The sequence below is a fragment of the Sphaerodactylus townsendi genome, linkage group LG05 (assembly GCF_021028975.2).
Source record: "Sphaerodactylus townsendi isolate TG3544 linkage group LG05, MPM_Stown_v2.3, whole genome shotgun sequence".
Lineage (NCBI taxonomy): Eukaryota > Metazoa > Chordata > Lepidosauria > Squamata > Sphaerodactylidae > Sphaerodactylus > Sphaerodactylus townsendi.
In genome coordinates, this window is record NC_059429.1 from 10,216,696 (window position 1) to 10,235,777 (window position 19,082).

Genomic DNA, 19,082 nt, shown 5'->3' on the forward strand with positions numbered 1-19,082 from the left:
CTTGGTGCCTGCTAAGAAGGAGTTTGGATTTATACCCTGCCTTTCTCTCCTGGAAGGAGACTCAAGGCAGCTTACAAACCCATTTTCCTTCCTCTCCTCCCGACAGACACCTTAAGAACATGAGAAAGAGCCTGCTGGATCAGACCAGAGTCCATCTAGTCCAGCTCTCTGCTACTCGCAGTGGCCCACCAGGTGCCTTAGGGAGCTCACGTGCAGCATGTGAACGCAATGGCCTTCTGCTGCTGCTGGTGCTGCTCCCGAGCACCTGGTCTGCTCAGGCCTTTGCAATCTCAGATCAAGGAGGATCAAGATTGGTAGCCAGAGATCGACTTCTCCTCCATAAATCTGTCCAAGCCCCTTTGAAAGCTATCCAGGTTAGCGGCCATCACCACCTCCTGTGGCAGCATACTCCAAAACACCAATCACGCGTTGTGAAGAGATGTTTCCTTTTATTAGTCCTAATTCTTCCCCCCAGCATTATCAATGTATGCCCCTGGTTCTAGTATTGTGAGGTGCCTTGTGAGGGAAGAAGGGCTGAGAGCGTCCTGAGAGAACCGTGACTAGCCAAGGGTCGAGAAAACAGGGCAAGTCTTAGGTAGTATCAAGGCCACAAAAAGAACAAAATTCTGTCTTGACTTCTAATAAACAGCATTAAAATATCTATCTTGAATGGAAAAAGTTTGTAGAATACACTCAAACTTCTAAACATCAACGCCATATGTATCTTGGATAACACAATCACATAGTTAACACACAATATAATACATAAAAACAAGGGATCCCAGAAAAAGTACTAGGACTGCAAGTCTCTGTGTGAAAGGAGATCGCTTCTTTGCAAATCCATAGCAAGGATTTCAAATATCTGCCTTATGGTTTCTTGTTTATGTAAGTGTGCCATACGTGTTGGTCATATATGTGTGAGTGACTGTTTATACAGTTGTATCCTTGTTTTAGTAAGCAATATAATATTTTTGCAGAATGGGGTGACCATAGTGGCTGAGGAAGACTAATAAGTTGAAAGTACTGAGAGTACTCACCACCTATTGATCGTCATCATGACTAGCTGTGCTTAACCCCAGGATAAAAAACAAATAATTTGAGAATTGGTATACTGAGGAAGAATTTTCCAAAAACTCATTCAGACGCGTGGTGCGATTTTATGTGTGATTCTCATTCCCCACATACCATCTCTATATGGATGTATGAAACGGGAAGGTGCAACTCGCATTGGAAGTCCCATGTACGGGAATCTAACAAAATTTTCTTGTGGAATTATGAATGGACTATAATTTGGGGACATTAACGGAATACTACCAGCACCATTGCAAGGGACGCAATCTTCTATGATAGTGGTGGCGAACCTATGGCACGGGTGCCAGAGGTGGCACTCAGAGCCCTCTCTGTAAGCACACGTGCACATAGTTCGTCATGTGATAATAATTATTTCAGGGAGATTATTAGCATTAAACTTATGACCTAGTTTTGGGGAGGCAGTGTAGGTAACCCTATTAAGCGCTGTTAAACCCCACTGATTTTCACGAAAGCGTGATCCTTTACCTGGGAGTAAGCTCGGTTGCTGGCAATGGGGTTTGCTTCTGAGTTAACGCTCCTAGGGTTGTGATTCACCCATTCGAAGCGTTGCACAGTTGCTTCAAAGCAAAGCCACTGACTACCACCAAGCTTACTCCTGAGTAATGTGCGCCTTGGAGCCAACTGTTTTTTCTATACTAAAACCTCAGTATTCAGGTTAAATTGCCATGTTGGCACTTTGCGATAAATAAATGGGTTTTGGGTTGCAATTTGGGGCCTCGGTCTTGAAAAGGTTCCCCATCACTGTTCTATGAAGTGCGCCAGATTGGTGAATATGGTAGAACAAACTGAAATCTTTTCATGATCTTGGTCCCAATTATTCCATTTTTCAGCACTGGTACTTTATATTTATGTACATTTGTTTGCACTTAATAGAGCATAAGTTACGGATTGTAGATGATTGTGTGATTTATAGTATTCTGCAATAATTATATTGTATGGATGTGTAAATGGGGTTATAGGATACATTGTATATAAAATTGAACTATTCCCACATAAAAGAGTTTATGATAAATTCAGAGTTTATTGTAACATTTAGAACATAGGTGTCAAACTCGTGGCCCTCCAGATGTTATGGACTACAGTTCCCATCATCCCCTGCAAACATCATGCTGGCAGGGGGTGATGGGAACTGTAGTCCATAACATCTGGAGGGCCACGAGTTTGACACCTGTGATTTAGAAGGTCCGAGCTTAGTGTGCCAAGTGATCCATTCCATTTCTTAATTTGGCATTGGCACGCTGGTGCAGTTTCTTGTTCATAACTGTGCTTACACAAAGTTATGTATGTATGTTACATGACTAACTGTGCTTACACAGGTGGCACGCTTGCCTAGATGGCTTCTGACTGGCCACTGGAGATTTGATTGGCAGTGCAAATTGAAAAAAACACACATTGTTATGGGAATAGCCATCACCATGAAACAAAGAATCACCACAGTGTGGGTGAAGGTAAGCTGCGGAAGCCATTTTGTGGCCGCCATTTTGCATCTGTGTTCACCACACTGTCTGAATTCCAAAGGTGCCCACGGGCTGAGAAAGGATGAATGAATCCAGTGCATTACAGTCAATGGGTCTGAAAATGTTCCTAGAAAGCTAACAAGTCACTCACTGTGGTGATTTGGTGTTTAGAAGTACACTTGCCCCTGAATATGGGCACTCTGTTGATCTACCATTGACCCTGGAGGAGAAGGAGGTGGAGGAGGAGAGTTTGGATTTACATTCCCCCTTTCTCTCCTGTAGGAGACTCAAAGGGGCTGACAATCTCCTTGCCCTTCCCCCCTCACAACAAACACCTTGTGAGGTAGGTGGGGCTGAGAGAGCTCCGAAAAGCTGTGACTAGCCCAAGGTCACCCAGCTGACGTGTGTGGGAGTGCACAGGCTAATCTGAATTCCCCAGAGAAGCCTCCACAGCTTAGGCGGCAGAGCGGGGAATCAAACCTGGTTCCTCCGGATTAGAATGCACCTGCTCTTAACCACCACACCACTGCTGCTCCTGAGGAATCCATCACCGATGGGGAGCTACCAGCTCCTAAGGAGGGGGTCTTCAAACTATGGCCCTCCAGATGTTCATGGACTACAATTCCCATCAGCCCCTGCCAGCATGGCCAAGTGGTAGAGCTCATGGGAATTGTAGTCTATGAACATCTGGAGGGCCATAGTTTGAAGACACCTGTCCTAAGGCAACCCCACCTAGAGGCCAGCAAGACAATCACCAGGAGCTAATTTCCCGAGTTTGCAACTCAACCAAGAAAAGGTTATCGATCTGATTTGGGTACTTCCTTCCGATTTTAACCCGACCCCTCCCCAAGTCTCCGATGTTGGATCGTCAGGTTCTCTGTGGGCGCCCTTGCCAAAGTATGCATTGCTTTTGGGGGCGGGGAGCAGAAGCAGATGAACAGAAACTTTTGTTGTTTGCCTGTCTTGACAATCAAAGGTGGAGAAAATACTTTGGGGGGTGGGGAATCCAGGTTAACATTCTAACCCTTTGTTTCAGAGATGAAGGGACCGGAGAGTGCTGAAAGGGACAATACATACCACAGAAGTAACGCCAACCACTTTTTTTTAAAGAGATGAAAGCCTGCCACGTTAGGAGGAGAATTGAGAACACAGAACCCCACCCTCCTCGCCCATTCATTTTGCAAAATGCTAGGTTTGGGAGTTACGAATTGCTTCAAGCCCCCCACCCCACCCACCCCCGTTCTATGGAATTAGAGGGTCAGAATACAGGCCATTCATTAGGGCCAGGATGAAGTGCAGGAGAGGTCCCTGGGACCCCAATAAGAGGGGTCAAGAGGGGGTGAAGCTTCAACATAGACTCCCGGAGCCAAGTTTCCAGATCCTAAGAGCTGGTGACTCAGGGGGAGGTGCCCAGGAGGTTAAGGGGTGGAGCAACTATGCCACACAGCTGCCATTTTACGAAACACAGGCTGGTTGTGTATGGCTCAATCCCAGCTGGCAAGGAGGAAACAAATGCCACTTTGTCTAGGTCAGGGGTCTGCAACCTGCGGCTCTCCAGATGTTCATGGACTACAAATCCCATCAGCCCATGCTGGCAGGGGCTGATGGGATTTGTAGTCCATGAACATCTGGAGAGCCACAGGTTGCAGACCCCTGGTCTAGGTGCCTGCATTCACAGGTCATAGTAGACTTAAGCAACATAGTGTCCACGGGAAATGGGTGGGACCAGGCAGGACTTTCTGCCCAGTAAGGATTCTAATTGGCTAAAAATGTCGCTTTGGCAACTGCGTGACTGGAGTGGAGCTGTGGCAATCACTTTGGGGCCGACTCTGGCTCCCGTGGTAGCCATTTTGCTGCTGTAATGACCAACAGGGATGCCACGTGCCCCCCTGCCACAGGCAAGGAGGGATGGGGTGTAAGGATCCCAGATCCAGACTGAGAAACTCCCGGAGATTTCAGGGTGGAGGCTAGGGAGAACAGAGGGCGCAGTCTCACCGAGTCCCACGTCCCAGAGCATTAGCTTTCTCCAGGCCAACTGATCTCTGTAGTCTGGAGATGAACTGGAATTACGTGGGATCCGCAGGTCCGACCTGGAGGCTGGCATCCCTACCCCCCACGCCATGTCAGAATTCCAGATGTTCCCACAGCCTCAGAAAGGTTGGCGACGCCTGATTCAAGGTTTCCCTTACCAGGAAGACGTTGACTGAGTCTTGCGCACGAACGGCAGGAGTTTATTTTGATTTCATTTAAAACATTTTAGTGCGGCCTAATCGGCATCTGCCAGGCGACACACGCTAAAATAATTCAGACAATTAAAACACAGTCCAAAATATAAAAGAAATCAACTAGAATACACGAACTACATTAGAAAGAGGGCCAGTAACTGGGGATATGCCAGACAAAACGAGTCTTTGCCTGCTGGCAGAAGATGCTAACAAAGGGAGAAGGGTGAATCTCCCTAGGGAGGGTGTTCCAAAATTTTGGGGCCATCACTGAGAAGGCGCTTCCTCCAGTTGCCAACCATCCAGCTTCGAACGGCAGGGATAACTGAAGCGGGGCCTTTGAAGATGACCAGAGTATAGGTAGGGTTATACAGGAGAAGCCAATCCTTAAGGTATGCTGGACCCAAGGAGTACCTGGCTTTAAAGGTCAATACTGGCACCTTGGAGCCAATTACTTAAAATAACAACAACAACAACAGTAATGAAGATGGACAATGAAAACTTCAGATTGTGCAAGGAAACCAACGAAACTGTAGATCACGTACTCAGCTGCTGCAAAAAGATCGCCCGCCTAGACTGAGTACAAACAGAGGCATAACTCAGTGATCAAGATGATCCACTGCAATTTATGCAGGAATTACAACATCAGGATGGCTAAAAACGGGTGGGAACATCATTCAGAGAAAGTCTTGGAAAACGAGAAGGTCAAGATCTGGTGGGACTTTTGAATCCAAACGGGACAAAGTGTTGGCACATAACGCACCAGACATCACAGTGATAGAAGACAAGAAATTGACCATCATTGACAAAGCAATACCTGGTGACAGCAGGGTCAATGAAAAAGAATTTGAGACGGTCACTAAATATCATGATTGAAGACCAAGATTCAGCGACTATGGCACAAACCAGCTGAGGTCGCCCCTGTAATAACCGGCACCCTGGGTGCCATTCTGGAAACACTAGGGCAGCACTTGAAACATCTTCAAATTGACAAAAAATTAACATCTGTTGGATTCAAAAGGCAGCTCTGCTGGGATCTGCACGAATACTACGCCGACACATTACAACGTCCTTGGCCTCTGGGTGGGGCTCAAATTGTAATGAAAAAGCCATCAACCAGCTAAAGAACTGGCAGCTGTGACACTAAACAAAAATTAATAATAATAATAATAATAATAATAATAATAATAATAATAATAATAATAATAATAATAATAATAATAATAATACGCAGGGTCATTGAAAAAGAACACGAGAAGGTCACTAGATACTGCGATTTGAAAATCGAGCTTCAGCGTCTATGCCACAAACCAGCTGAGGTCATCCCAGTGGTAATCGGCATGCTGGGCGCCATCCCAGAAACACTAGGGCAGCACTTGAAACATCTTCGAATTGACAAAATTAACATCTGTCAAATTCAGAAGGCAGCCCTGCTGGGATCCACACGAATACTACGCCGATACATTACAACTTCCTAGGAAAACTGGGTGAGGCTTCAGATTGTAATAGAAGGTAACAATCAGCTCTAAAGATCTGGCAGCTGTGAAATCTACAATAATAATACCAATGGAGATTAAAATTTTATTCAGAGGAATTAAATGGATAGGTTAATATGTTAGCCATCAAGGCTAAAGGTAATTGCTTATTTGATATATACCAGTGGGTGTTAATTAAACAGCAGAATGCTAAAATAAGATGGCAGGTTCGCTCTAATCTGTATCACATCTATATTTTGTTGATCATTAGGATCCATTTTATGATGATAATGATGATGATGATGATGATGATGATGTTGGTTACATGGTTTGATTTCTTGTTTATTATAATTTTCTATTTTAGTGTGTGTTTATAGATGGATAAAAAATTATTTTTATCCATCTATAAACACACACTAAAATAGAAAACATTTTTATTTATATTATATTAAAAAATACCGGCACCATGAATTGAGCCCGGACATTGGGAGGATTGTGTGAACACAGGAACAAGGTGTGTTCTCACCTGTCCTGGGTGCCTCTCTGTTCATGGCGACGTCTGAATATCGCCACCACGTCTGGATTCTCAGGGAGTCTTTTCAAGAAGGATACAAGAACCACACACACACCCCACTCCCCTAGCCCTCCGAAGCGCACCTTTGAATATAGGTCTAGAAAGAAATAGATCTTCTTTCCTCACGTCAACCAGTTCTAAGGCCATTCACAAAGGGCTCCGAAAAAGGGGTGTGTCATACATACATCGATTCAGAATCATTTTTCACACAAGAACGTAGGGAACACAGATACAATCATAATTCAGGAATGAACTTGCACAAACAGAGAATTCGGTGCCGGTGGTTAGCGGTCGACCGTACTAGACTCTGGGAGATCCACATTCAAATCCCAGCTTGGCCAAAAAGGTCTCTGGGTGATTCTGAGCCAATCACGCTCCCTTAGTCTAACCTCCCTTGCAGAGTTGTGAGAAGAAACTTGAAGGAAAGGTGGGATAAAACGAAAGGTGCTAGAACGAAGACAAAGGAGAGGTGGCAGGCGTGGGTTTATGCACATCTAATTGGTCAATCAATTAACCCAGATACGCAACCAATTGAGTGAAGTTTCTTTAATTGGGTGACTGGTACTGAGAGAATGTCCTTCATTAAAAGCATTTATAGCCTGCTCCCTTCCCCAAAAAGGGACACACAACCCACCCTCATGGAAAAATATTTTTTCTACAGATCTATTTAATCTTTCAAGGCTAATGAAGCTAGTGTGGTGTAGGAGTTAAAGCACTGGGCAGAGGCGTAGCTGCAGTGGGACATCTAGGGTGGCTCGCCCCGGGCATCGCCATTGCAGTCATATGGGGGGGGCAGGGCCAAGGGCATGCCAGGGCGTTTTGGGGGTGGGGAGGGCGCGCAGGGGCAGTTCATGCCCCAGGTGCAGTTCCCCCTCCCTTCGTCACTGGCACTGGACTAGCATCTGGGAGATCCAGGTTCGAATCTCCTCTCTGGCAGGGAAAGTTCACTGAGTGACTTTGGCCTGGTCACTCCCTCTCAACCTAACCTACCTCACAGGGTTGCTGTGAGGTGAGAAAGGAGGCGAGGAGGAGGAGGATGTAAACTGCTTTTGGCCCCCACTGGGGAGAAAAGATGGGGTACAAATAAATGAGAACACTTCCTTAGGAGTAAACATAGTTGAATAGGCCAGAGCAGGATTCTAACTAGACCAGGGGTCTGCAGCCGGCGACTCTCCAGATGTTCATGGACTACAATTCCCATCAGCCCCTGTCCCCTGGCAAGGACTGATTAGGATTTATGAATCCATGAGCACATTTTCGCTGGTTGCTGAACCCTAGACTCTTTCCCATCTAGGACAAGGCCCTCGAATCATTCATCAAAAGAAGAAGAAGAGTTTGGATTTATACCGCACTTTTCTCAACTGTAAGAAGTCTCAAAGCACCTTACAAACTCTTTCCTTTCCTCTCCCCACAACAGACACTGGGGCTGAGAGTTTTGGCAGAACAGTGATTGGTCCAAGGTCACCCAGCAGGCGACATCTGGAGGAGGGGGGAAACACACCGGGTTCCCCAGATCAGCGTCCACCGCTCTCCAGAGCTACACCACACTGGCTCTCCAACCGAGATTCAACGCAGGCAAAAGAAAGCGTTTGCTCGCAGGATGCCGAAGTGACTGGCAGAATTAATTTGCTACAAGATCCAGGGAAGGCCACCGGCTTTTTCAAAAGGAGAACGTCGCCATATTCACAGAGGATACATAAGCCAACAAAGAACAAGAGAGTTGTGGGTTTTCCAGGTTTTATGGCCGCGTTCCAGTAGCATTTTCTCCTGATGTTTCACCTGCATCTGTGGCTGGCATCTTCCTCTGAACGCAGGAGAAACGACAGGAGAAAATGCTACTGGAACATGGCCATACAACCTGGAAAACCCACAGCACTCTAGTGATTCCAGTTGTGAAAGCCTTCGACAATACATTCAACGAAGAACAGCTATGAAAACTGAACAGACCCTCCATGCGCAAAGGCTATCTACCTGTGAATAGCAGGTACTGGGGATGGAAATCTTCTTCCTGCCCGGCTTATGGGCTTTCAAGGGAGACACCAGTGTGTTCTATACCTTGGTTTCCAGCACAGGATTTCTTACGCTCCTACGTTCAAAATCCTGAAACTGTGTTACTCTAACACACGCGCCACTCTCTCGTGGCCTACTTAAAAAGAAATCTCCCTTTCCCTTTTCTACACAGTGGCGTAGTGGTTAAGAGCAGGTGCATTCTAATCTGGAGGAACCGGGTTTGATTCCCCGCTCTGCCGCCTGAGCTGTGGAGGCTTATCTGGGGAATTCAGATTAGCCTGTGCACTTTCACATATGCCAGCTGGGTGACCTTGGGCTAGTCACAGTTCTTCGGAGCTCTCTCTGCCCCACCTACCTCACAGGGTGTTCGTTGTGAGGGGAGAAGGGCAAGGAGATTGTAAGCCCCTTTGAGTCTCCTACAGGAGAGAAAGGGGGGATATAAATCCAAACTCCTCCTCTTCCTCCATCTTCTCAAGTGCCAGTAACTTGTAAACGTTATAGTGGAATCTCAGACTACTGCAGCGATCCAAAAATACACCCTTGTGCGGGAGGCTGACGTGTCCCACATTTAATGAGAAAAGGGTATGAATCCTAGAGAAGAAGAAGAGTTTGGATTTATATCCCCCCTTTCTCTCCTGCAGGAGACTCAAAGGGGCTTACAATCTCCTTGCCCTTCCCCCCTCACAACAAACACCCTGTGAGGTAGGTGGGGCTGAGAGAGCTCCGAGGAGCTGTGACTAGCCCAAGGTCACCCAGCTGGCGTGTGTTGGAGTGCACAGGCTAATCTGAATTCCCCAGATAAGCCTCCACAGCTCAGGCGGCAGAGCTGGGAATCAAACCCGGTTCCTCCAGATTAGATACACGAGCTCTTAACTTCCTACGCCACTGCTGCTCCTGGAAGAGACCACAAGGACCATCGAGTCCAGCCGCCTGCCATGCAGGAACACACAATCAAAACATCCTTGGCAGTTGGTCATCCAGCATCAATTAAAAAACCTCCAAAGGAAGAGACTCCACCACACTCGGAGGCAGAGCGTTCCACTGTCGAACAGCCCTGACGGTCAGGAAGTTCTTCATAACGTTTAGGAGGAATCTCTTTTCCTGCACCTTCAATCCACTACTCTGTGTTCTAGTAGTCTCTGGAGCAGCAGAAAACAAGCATGCTCCGTTGTCAACATGACATCTCTTCAAATATTTAAGCATGGTTATCATGTCACCCCTTAACCTTCTCTTCTCCAGACTAAACACACCCGGCTCTCTAAGTCTCTCCTTGTGAGCATGGATTTCAGAGCTTTTACCATTTTGGTCACCCTCCTAGCTTGTCAATATCCTTCTTGAACTGTGGTGCCCAGAACTGGACACAGTATTCCAGGTGAGGTCTGACCAATGCAGAATAGAGTGGTACGATTATGTCCCTCAGTCTACTGCACTCCTGTAGATGCAGCCCAGAATTGCATTGGCTTTCTTGGCTGCTGCATCACACTGCTGTCTCGCATTCAGTTGGTGGTCTGCTAAGACTCCTAGATCCCGTTCACATGTACGGGTGTCATGAGGATTGCATGAGACAAGTTGCTGGCAGAGATAAGACCTTCACACTATAGGTCCGTGATGGCGAACCTATGGCACGAGTGCCAGAGGTGGCACTCAGAGCCCTCTCTGTGGGCACACGCGCACAGTCATGTAGGGGGGTGGAAAATCACACACACACACATCTAGGCTGGCCAGGGTCGCTGGGCACAACGCCCCGCAGCGAGCAGGGAGGACTTGGCTGGCAGGCCTGGTGCCTGTGCTCCGGGTGGCTGATGCCCGATTGGGGGGGGGGGGGGGCAGAGGAGGTGAAGATGCTAGACAGGTGCAGAGTGGTGCGCGTGGGACTTGCTGGAGGCTAGAGAAGGCCGGCCTCTGCTTGAGCGGGTGGAGTGGAGGCACTGGAGCAGCGCAGGGCAGAGCGGCAGGTGCACTCAGGACTAAAACCTCAGTATTCAGGTTAAATTGCCGTGTTGGCACTTTGCGATAAATAAGTGGGTTTTGGGTTGCCATTTGGGCACTTGGGTCTCGAAAAGGTTCGCCATCACTGCTATAGGTCGAAGAACCTTATGCTGCTTTAAGAAAAAATAAAACAAAACCAGAGTTTGTGGCCTCAAACTAAATGCATCATAACCACGAGAGGCAGCGTAGTGTAGTGGTTAAAGTGTCGGACTAGGACCTGGGAAACCCAGGCTCGAATCACCACTTGTGCCGTAGACGCTTGCTGATTGACCTTTGACTAGCCGTACACTTTAATTCCTGAGCCCGGCTATTACAAGAATGAGAGACCTCCAAGGAATACCAGGGGCCTGACACACAGAGGCAAACCTCCTCCCAATATCTCTTGCCTTGAAAACCCTGCAGGGTTGCTCTAAGTCAGTTGTGACCTGTCGGCAAAAAAATAAATAAGGCAAAATAAAAGTTTTAAAGGCCCTGTTCCACACCAGAAGTAGGATCTGTCCCTTGTGGCGGCCCGGCAACAGAGTCAGTCGAGTACCCGCCCTCTTAGGAGCAGCAGTGGCGTAGGAGGTTAAGAGCTTGTGTATCTAATCTGAAGGAACCGGGTTTGATTCCCAGCTCTGCCGCCTGAGCTGTGGAGGCTTATCTGGGGAATTCAGGTTAGCCTGTGCATTCCCACACACGCCAGCTGGGTGACCTTGGGCTAGTCACAGCTTCTCGGAGCTCTCTCAGCCCCACCCACCTCACAGGGTGTTTGTTGTGAGGGGGGAAGGGCAAGGAGCTTGTCAGCCCCTTTGTGTCTCAGGAGAGAAAGAGGGGATATAAATCTAAACTCTTCTTCTTCTTCTTAGGTGGTTAGGAGAAAGGTAGGAAGAACTGGAGTTTACAACTGGGAGTTTGCCACTTCTGTCTGGCAGACTAATCAAAGTTTTCTGTACAAACCACCTGAGCCTTCGGGGTGGGCGGTATATAAATATAACAAATAAATAAAATAAACCCCAGTTTACCGTTTGGCCCGAATGCAGCTTTTCCGTTTCCCCACCAAAATCCCTTCGAGAGACAAAGGAGACCACTTTCCTCTCACATTCCTAGGGAACGTTACCCTAATCTCCCATTCTCTGTTTGTTTTTAAGCAACGAAATATAGATCTTTTTTATTTATTTTTTTTTAAAAAAAGACTTTAAAGATATTGTTTAGCCACGCACTTTATGACGTCTGGATTATTTTCAGTTGTTTTCGCAAACCGCCCCAACCAGCCAGATAAGAAGGGCTCGCCCAAATATCTGTTTAACATAAATAATTAAAGGGAGGGAGGGAAAAAAAAGAGAAAGGCCTGCATTGCAGCAAAAGAAAAACAGGCAGGATTAAAAGCGAAAGCAAACATTCGAGAGCCTATCCATCCTTCCTGTTACGTGACGCTTTTCAATGTCTAAAGAAGAGTTCTGTAGGAACCCTGAAGCCTGCACAAACTTGAAACTCCCAAGAGCCTAATTGATAATAAAACTGCAAAGATTGTCATGCCCTTATATAAAGCGTACTGTGTTCAGTTCTGGTCGCCACATCTCAAAAAGGATATTGAAGAGATAGAAAAAGTGCAGAGAAGCGCAACGAGGATGATTGAGGGACTGGAGCACCTTCCTTATGAGGAGAGGCTGCAGCGTTTGGGACTCTTTAGTTTGGAGAGGAGACAGCTGAGGGGGGATATGATTGAAGTCTATAAAATTATGCATGGGGTAGAAAATGTTGACAGAGAGAATTTTTTCTCTTTCTCACAATACTTCAGGAACCAGGGGCATCCATTGTAAAAATGCTGGGAAGAATTAGGACTAATAAAAGGAAACACTTCTTCACGCAACGTGTGATTGGTGTTTGGAATATGCTGCCACAGGAGGTGGTGATGGCCACTAACCTGGATAGCTGTAAAAGGGGCTTGGACAGATTGATGGAGGAGAAGTCGATTTATGGCTACCAATCTTGATCCTCTTTGATCTGAGATTGCAAATGCCTTAACAGACCAGGTGCTCAGGAGCAACAACCGTAGAAGGCCCTTGCTTTCACATCCTGCATGTGAGCTCCCAAAGGCACCTGGTGGGCCACTGCGAGTAGCAGAGAGCTGGACTAGATGGACTCTGGTCTGATCCAGCTGGCTTGTTCTTATGTTCTTAAGCTTCTTTATAGCCAAGAGTCGGGCATCAGCTATCTAGGATTTCAAACACAAATTCGCTCTCAGGCCCCTTCCAAACATGCAGAATAATGCACTTTTGATCCACTTTGCAGCTGGATTTTTACTGTGTGGAACAGCAAAATCCACTTTCAAACCATTGTGAAAGCGGATTGAAAGTGCATTATTCTGCACATGTGGAAGGGGCCGCAGATTCCTTAATGGGATATTTCAGGATATGAAACTAGGTGCTCCTATATGCAAAGCTGGTGTACCCCTAAAAGAAACGTCCCCTCGTCAAAACAAGAGTGAGAAATAACTGGGATAAAGCCCACCAAGTCAGACCTGGAATGCTAGTAATTTCAGATGGAGTCAATCAAAGGGGAAGAAGTGTATATTCTAGAAAAATTAATAAATAACATTGAAAAAGAGACTTAAATTAGTCTCTTAAGAAAGGATATAGCGAAATAGATTAGTTGATGGTTGTTTCGTTTTCCTGTTTATATAATAGATTGAAGACTGTTATGTTGTGCAGACAAAAACTGAATATGTTGGATATATAAGTGTTGTACCAAGTTATTACTAATTGTAAGATGTTTTAAAACTTAATAAAATTTTCTTTAAAAATACAAGACACTGAACTGGTTTAAAGCTAAATGAAGCTGCCAAGTGCTAGATCAAAGTGGTCCCTCTAGATCAGGGGTGTCCAACTGGCGCTTCAGACGTTCATGGACTACAAATCCCATCAGCCCCTGCTGGCATGGCCAATTGGCCATGTGACAGTGGATGTGGTTCTGAGCAGTGAAATGTCTTTCCTCAACTCTGGCAACCTGAGATTCTTTTAAAAAGACATTTCTCAAGTACAAACGGGGATCCCTAAAATAAACAGATGAAGGCAAACTATGTGCGCTCCCCTCTTGGAAGCACAAAATATTGAAGGCAACATTAGCAAAAGGGAAAGGGAGGATGAAATAGGGGGAGTTACCTTCTCAAACCCCAAAATGTTTACAGTATCTTGGAGAGCTAGAAGGGGGTAATTCTGACTGCATAGCTCCTCACGAGCCCAGGTCGCTCCCTAGCCCAAGATACCTTGAAACCAAGACCCCAAGACAAGTTTTGAAGCCCCCTCATAAAATTATCCGGATCGTCTGTGGCAAAGACAAGGATCGAAAGCAAGCGATCGGGCAGAAAAGATTTCGGAATACATATATCAAAAATCCTGCCCTTTCCTTTTCCGAGGGCTACTCAAAAATAATGAAAGCCAGGTTTGCAAAGGAGGCAACTTAGGTCTTATGTACCCCTGTTTAAGCACAGAGGGTTTGCAAAGGAGGCAACTTTAACTTTAACTTTGGGCAACGAGGATGATTGAGCGACTGGAGCACCTTCCCTATGAGGAGAGGCTGCAGCGTTTGGGACTCTTTAGTTTGGAGAGGAGACGGCTGAGGGGGGATAGGATTGAAGTCTATAAAATTATGCGTGGGGTAGAAAATGTTGACAGAGAGAAATTTTCCTCTCTTTCTCACAATACTAGAATCAGGGGGCATTCATTGAAAATGCTGGGGGGAAGAATTAGGACTAATCAAAAGAAACACTTCTTCACGCAACGTGTGATTGGTGTTTGGAATATGCTGCCACAGGAGGTGGTGATGGCCACTAACCTGGATAGCTTTAAAAGGGGCTTGGACAGTTTTATGGAGGAGAAGTCGATTTATGGCTACCAATCTTGATCCTCTTTGATTTGAGATTGCAAATGCCTTAACAGTCCAGGTGCTCGGGAGCAACAGCCGCAGAAGGCCATTGCTTTCACATCCTGCATGTGAGCTCCCAATGGCACCTGGTGGGCCACTGCGAGTAGCAGAGAGCTGGACTAGATGGACTCTGGTCTGATCCAGCTGGCTTGTTCTTATGTAATCCTATGTACCCCTGTTTGAGCACAGAGGGTTTGCAAAGGAGGCAACTTTAATCCTATGTACCCCTGATTAAGCACAGAGAAGGTTGCTGGATCCCTTGTGGATTTTATCCCCACCCAGGAGGCTGGCAACAGCTATTTCTTTTTTCTTTTTAAAAACAAGTAAAACTGAAAAATCAAAAGGAGAGGAGGACGTGGCTAAAGCGACAAGCTTCAAATAAAAGGGGGGGGGAGCCCGTTGCTTTGTTCTCTAGCCGGCGGCTTCAGATTCGTGGCATGCAGCAGCTTGTGCCACTATTGAGAAAAGGGGAAAAAGAGAGGAACTTCCCCAGTTTAAAACCTTTTATATATAAACACACACACACAACACTCAACCCGATCAAAGCATACCCTTCTGACAGCAATCTTCATTTCACTGAAATGCTAGTAAACAGGTCTAGAGAAGATCCGGGAAGAGGGTGGGAACAGGGAGGGAACACTCCCTCCCCCCACAAAAAACACCCTAAAAATAAAACGAGAGGGATTTGTTTCTTCCCCACCTTGAATTCTTCCTTTCATCATTTTGTGAAAAGGTAGCTTTGGCACATAAAGGCCATTTTTGCACGACCAGTGAAAAAGAAAGCGGCCGAGGAACGTTTTTGTTTTGGAAGGGCAAGCTAAGAGAGCTATGCCCCCCGCCCCACCACGGAAAACAGACAGTGTTGCACAGGGGTTAGAGCTGGACTAGGATTTGGGACTGCTGATAGGATTGCCAGCCTCCAGGTGACACCCGGAGACCTCCCATATTACAACTGATCTCCAGATGACCAAGATCTGAACCCCTGGGAGAAAATGGCTTCTTTGGAGGGGGGATTCTGGGGCATTATACCCTGCAGAGGTTACTTCCCCCCCCAACTCCACCTTTCCCAGACTCCACCCCTCAAATCTCCAGGTGTTTCCCAACCCACAGCTGGCAACCCTACCTGCAGGGAACCATGGGTAGAATAAACCACAATGCCAATACAACACAGGTGTCAAAACTGCGGCCCTCCAGATGTTGTGGACTACAGTTCCCATCATCCCCTGCCAGCATGATACTTGCAGGGGATTATGGGAACTGTAGTCCATAACATCTGGAGGGGCACGAGTTTGACACCTATGCAATACAAGGCTACAGCCGGGGCCTAGCCCAGTGGTGGCGAACCTTTGGCACTCCAGATATTATGGACTACAATTCCCATCAGCCCTTGCCAGCATGGCCAATTGGCCATGCTGGCAGGGGCTGATGGGAATTGTAGTCCATGAACAACTGGAGCACCATAGGTTGGCCACCCCTACTATACACTATACCAGTGGTGGCGAACCTATGGCACTCCAATTGGCCATGCTGGCAGGGGCTGATGGGAACTGTAGTCCATAACATCTGGAGTGCCAAAGGTTCGCCACCATGGGCCTAGCCTCACTGAGGCAGACATATGTCAGGGTTGTAGCCTTATTCAGCGATTCCCAACCAGGGTTCCGTGGTCCCATGGGGTGCCTTGAGCATGTCCCAGGGGTACCGCGGCAACACTACTGCCCCCCCCCCCTCAATTTTGTGGTGTCTCCTGCCGGTGCCACCAAGGACATGGAGGTGGCCCAGGGGGCAGGGTCTGCGGCAAGGTCAGCAGCCACTCCCCCCCCCCTAGTGCTTCCTTTCACCCTGGGAGGGGAAGGTGGGGGGGTGGCAAGCAGGGGTACTGGGAGGGGAAAGTGGAGGGGGGAGGCAGGGGTACCGTGAGATATGGAGAGTGAGGTCAAGGGTACCATGATGTCGAAAAGATTGGGAAACACTGACTTGCACGAACAAAAATGTACCTCTGCAGAAAGAAAAACAAAGCCCCACAAAGAGAAAAACGACCATATCAGGACAAAAGGGGAAACGTCTTTAGCGTGCTGAGGAAACAAACCCAAACTTTTCCTTTACCTGCCAGTCTTGAGCAGGCCCCACCAAATCAGCTCCAAAGCAAAAATTTACTTCAGATTCCAGCATCACGGCTGGAGATAAGGAACCAAGAGGCAGAGGGGCGCACAGTTTGGGGGATGGATGGACTGGAGGTAGATAGAGTTACAGATAGAGTTATAGACCCCTTCCGCACATGCAGAATAATGCATTTTCAATCCACTTTCCAGCTGGACTGGACTGTGCGGAAGAGCAAAATCCACTTGCAAACAATTGTGAAAGTGGATTGGAAGGGCATTATTCTGCATGTGCGGAAGGGGCCATAAATAAACTGAGCAGAGAAAAAAGATACAGGTCTCTTTCGGGGAACAGCCTTCGGAGGTGAGGGGAGAAAGTAAACGATGCTCCGTACCTGATCCACCAAACTGCGTGCTCGCAAGCGTCGTGGGTCTGTTTTTGCCATTGGCCACAGGCAAGGGAAACATCTAGAAAGGAAAGACAGAGGTTAAATCGTGGAAGACAGCGCCAAGGGGCTACAGCGGGTAGCTTTGGGCACGCGTCTCGCGTTACGCCCTCCTCCCGGTAAGTGGCTCTCTTTTTGCCCAATGCATTCCACATACGACCAACACAGTTTTCGCGATGATAATATCCGGCATACGATATTATCCTTCACGGGTTCCTTAGCCAGTTCTCTAGACCATAGGTGTCATACTCGCAGCCCTCCAGATGTTATGGACTACAGTTCCCATCATCCCCTGTCAGCATCATGCTGGCAGGGGATGATGGGAACTGTAGTCCATAACATCTGATCGGTTTAGATGTTATGGAATTTCTCTTAGATTGTTCTCATCATCCCCGTCAGCATCGTGCTGGCAGGGGATGATGGGAACTGTAGTCCATAAAATCTGAAGGGGTGCGAGTTTGACACCTGTGCTCTAGACCACAGGTGTCAAACTCGCACCCCTTCAGATTTTATGGACTACAGTTCCCATCATCCCCTGTCAGCATGGCGGGGATGTCCATCCATAAAAATCTGAAGAAATGCAATTTGACTTCCTATGCTTCAAACCACAGGTGTCAAACTCGCGGCCCTCCAGATGTTATGGACTACAGTTCCCATCATCCCCTGCCATAACATCTGGAGGGGCGTGAGTTCCATGGGACCACGGAACCCTTGTGCTCTAGACTTATTTAGGATACTTTTAATCCTCTCTCCTCCACATGAACTCCAAACCGCTCACAAGGTACAAAACACACCAGAGACAAATTTCGAAGATACACAAAATAAAACATTTTTTAATTTCTTCTTCATTTATTGGGGGCCTTATGCCCCACCCTATCCAAAGGTCTCGAGGCGGCTTACAAAATTCAATGGTAAGAAAATCGTACAAAAGCAACATGAACGGCACCATAAAACAAAATATTACCCACCCGTGCACCCTTCCCTATCCCAGACCGGCAGCTTCCAGAGGGGGGAGCCGAGGGGGGCGGGGTCAAAGGTCAAAGGTCTGGGTGAAGAGGAAAGTCTTTGCCAGATGCCGGGACCCAGAAAGACTGTTTCATAGTCTGGAGCCAAGGAGAAACCGCCCCCCTCCATATACTCCAGTGATGGCGAACCTTTTCGAGACCGAGTGCCCAAATTGCAACCCAAAACCCACTTATTTATCACAAAGTGCCAACACGGCAATTTAACCTGAATATTGAGGTTTTTGTTTAGAAAAAACGGTTGGCTCTGAAGCGTGCGTTACTCAGGAGTAAGTTTGGTGGTAGTCGGTGGCTTTACTTTGAAGCAACCATGCAACTCTTCCAACGGGTGAATCACGACACTAGGAGGGTAAGGTTTACTCAGAAGCAAGCCCCATTGCCAGCAACCGAGCTTACTCCCAGGTAAAGGATCGCGCTTTAATTCTTCGCATGAAAATCAGTGGGGCTTAACAGCACTTAACAGGGTTACCTATACTGCTTCCCCAAAACTAGGTCTTAATCGAGCCCAGCAGCCCAGGCCAGCATAGATGTGTGGGTGGGTGGGGGTGTGTGACTGCGCGTGCCCACAGAGAGGGCTCTGAGTGCCACCTCTGGCACCCGTGCCATAGGTTCGCCACCACTGATATACTCCTTCCCCCAACCCCTTGGCAGGGAAGGAGACCAAAAGGAAACCTCCCCTCTCCCAAATTGGGCAGCGCTCTGGCAGATTCATATGGGTGCAGGCACTCTTTTAAATAGGTGCGACCGAAGCCATCAACGCCATAAACATCAACGTCAAGACCTTGAACTCAGC

At 47.2% G+C, this 19,082-nt stretch overlaps 1 protein-coding gene across 7 annotated transcripts in view; it reads right to left on the minus strand.

The window, feature by feature from the left end:
* Positions 1–19,082, minus strand: part of TCF3 (transcription factor 3) — a 360,303-nt gene that overhangs the window by 114,410 nt on the left and 226,811 nt on the right. For all 7 annotated transcript variants that reach the window (XM_048496146.1, XM_048496144.1, XM_048496143.1 and 4 more), the window contains exon 2: positions 17,217–17,289. In XM_048496146.1, coding sequence (XP_048352103.1) covers positions 17,217–17,289 — 73 coding nt within the window. The remainder of the gene's footprint in view (positions 1–17,216; positions 17,290–19,082) is intronic.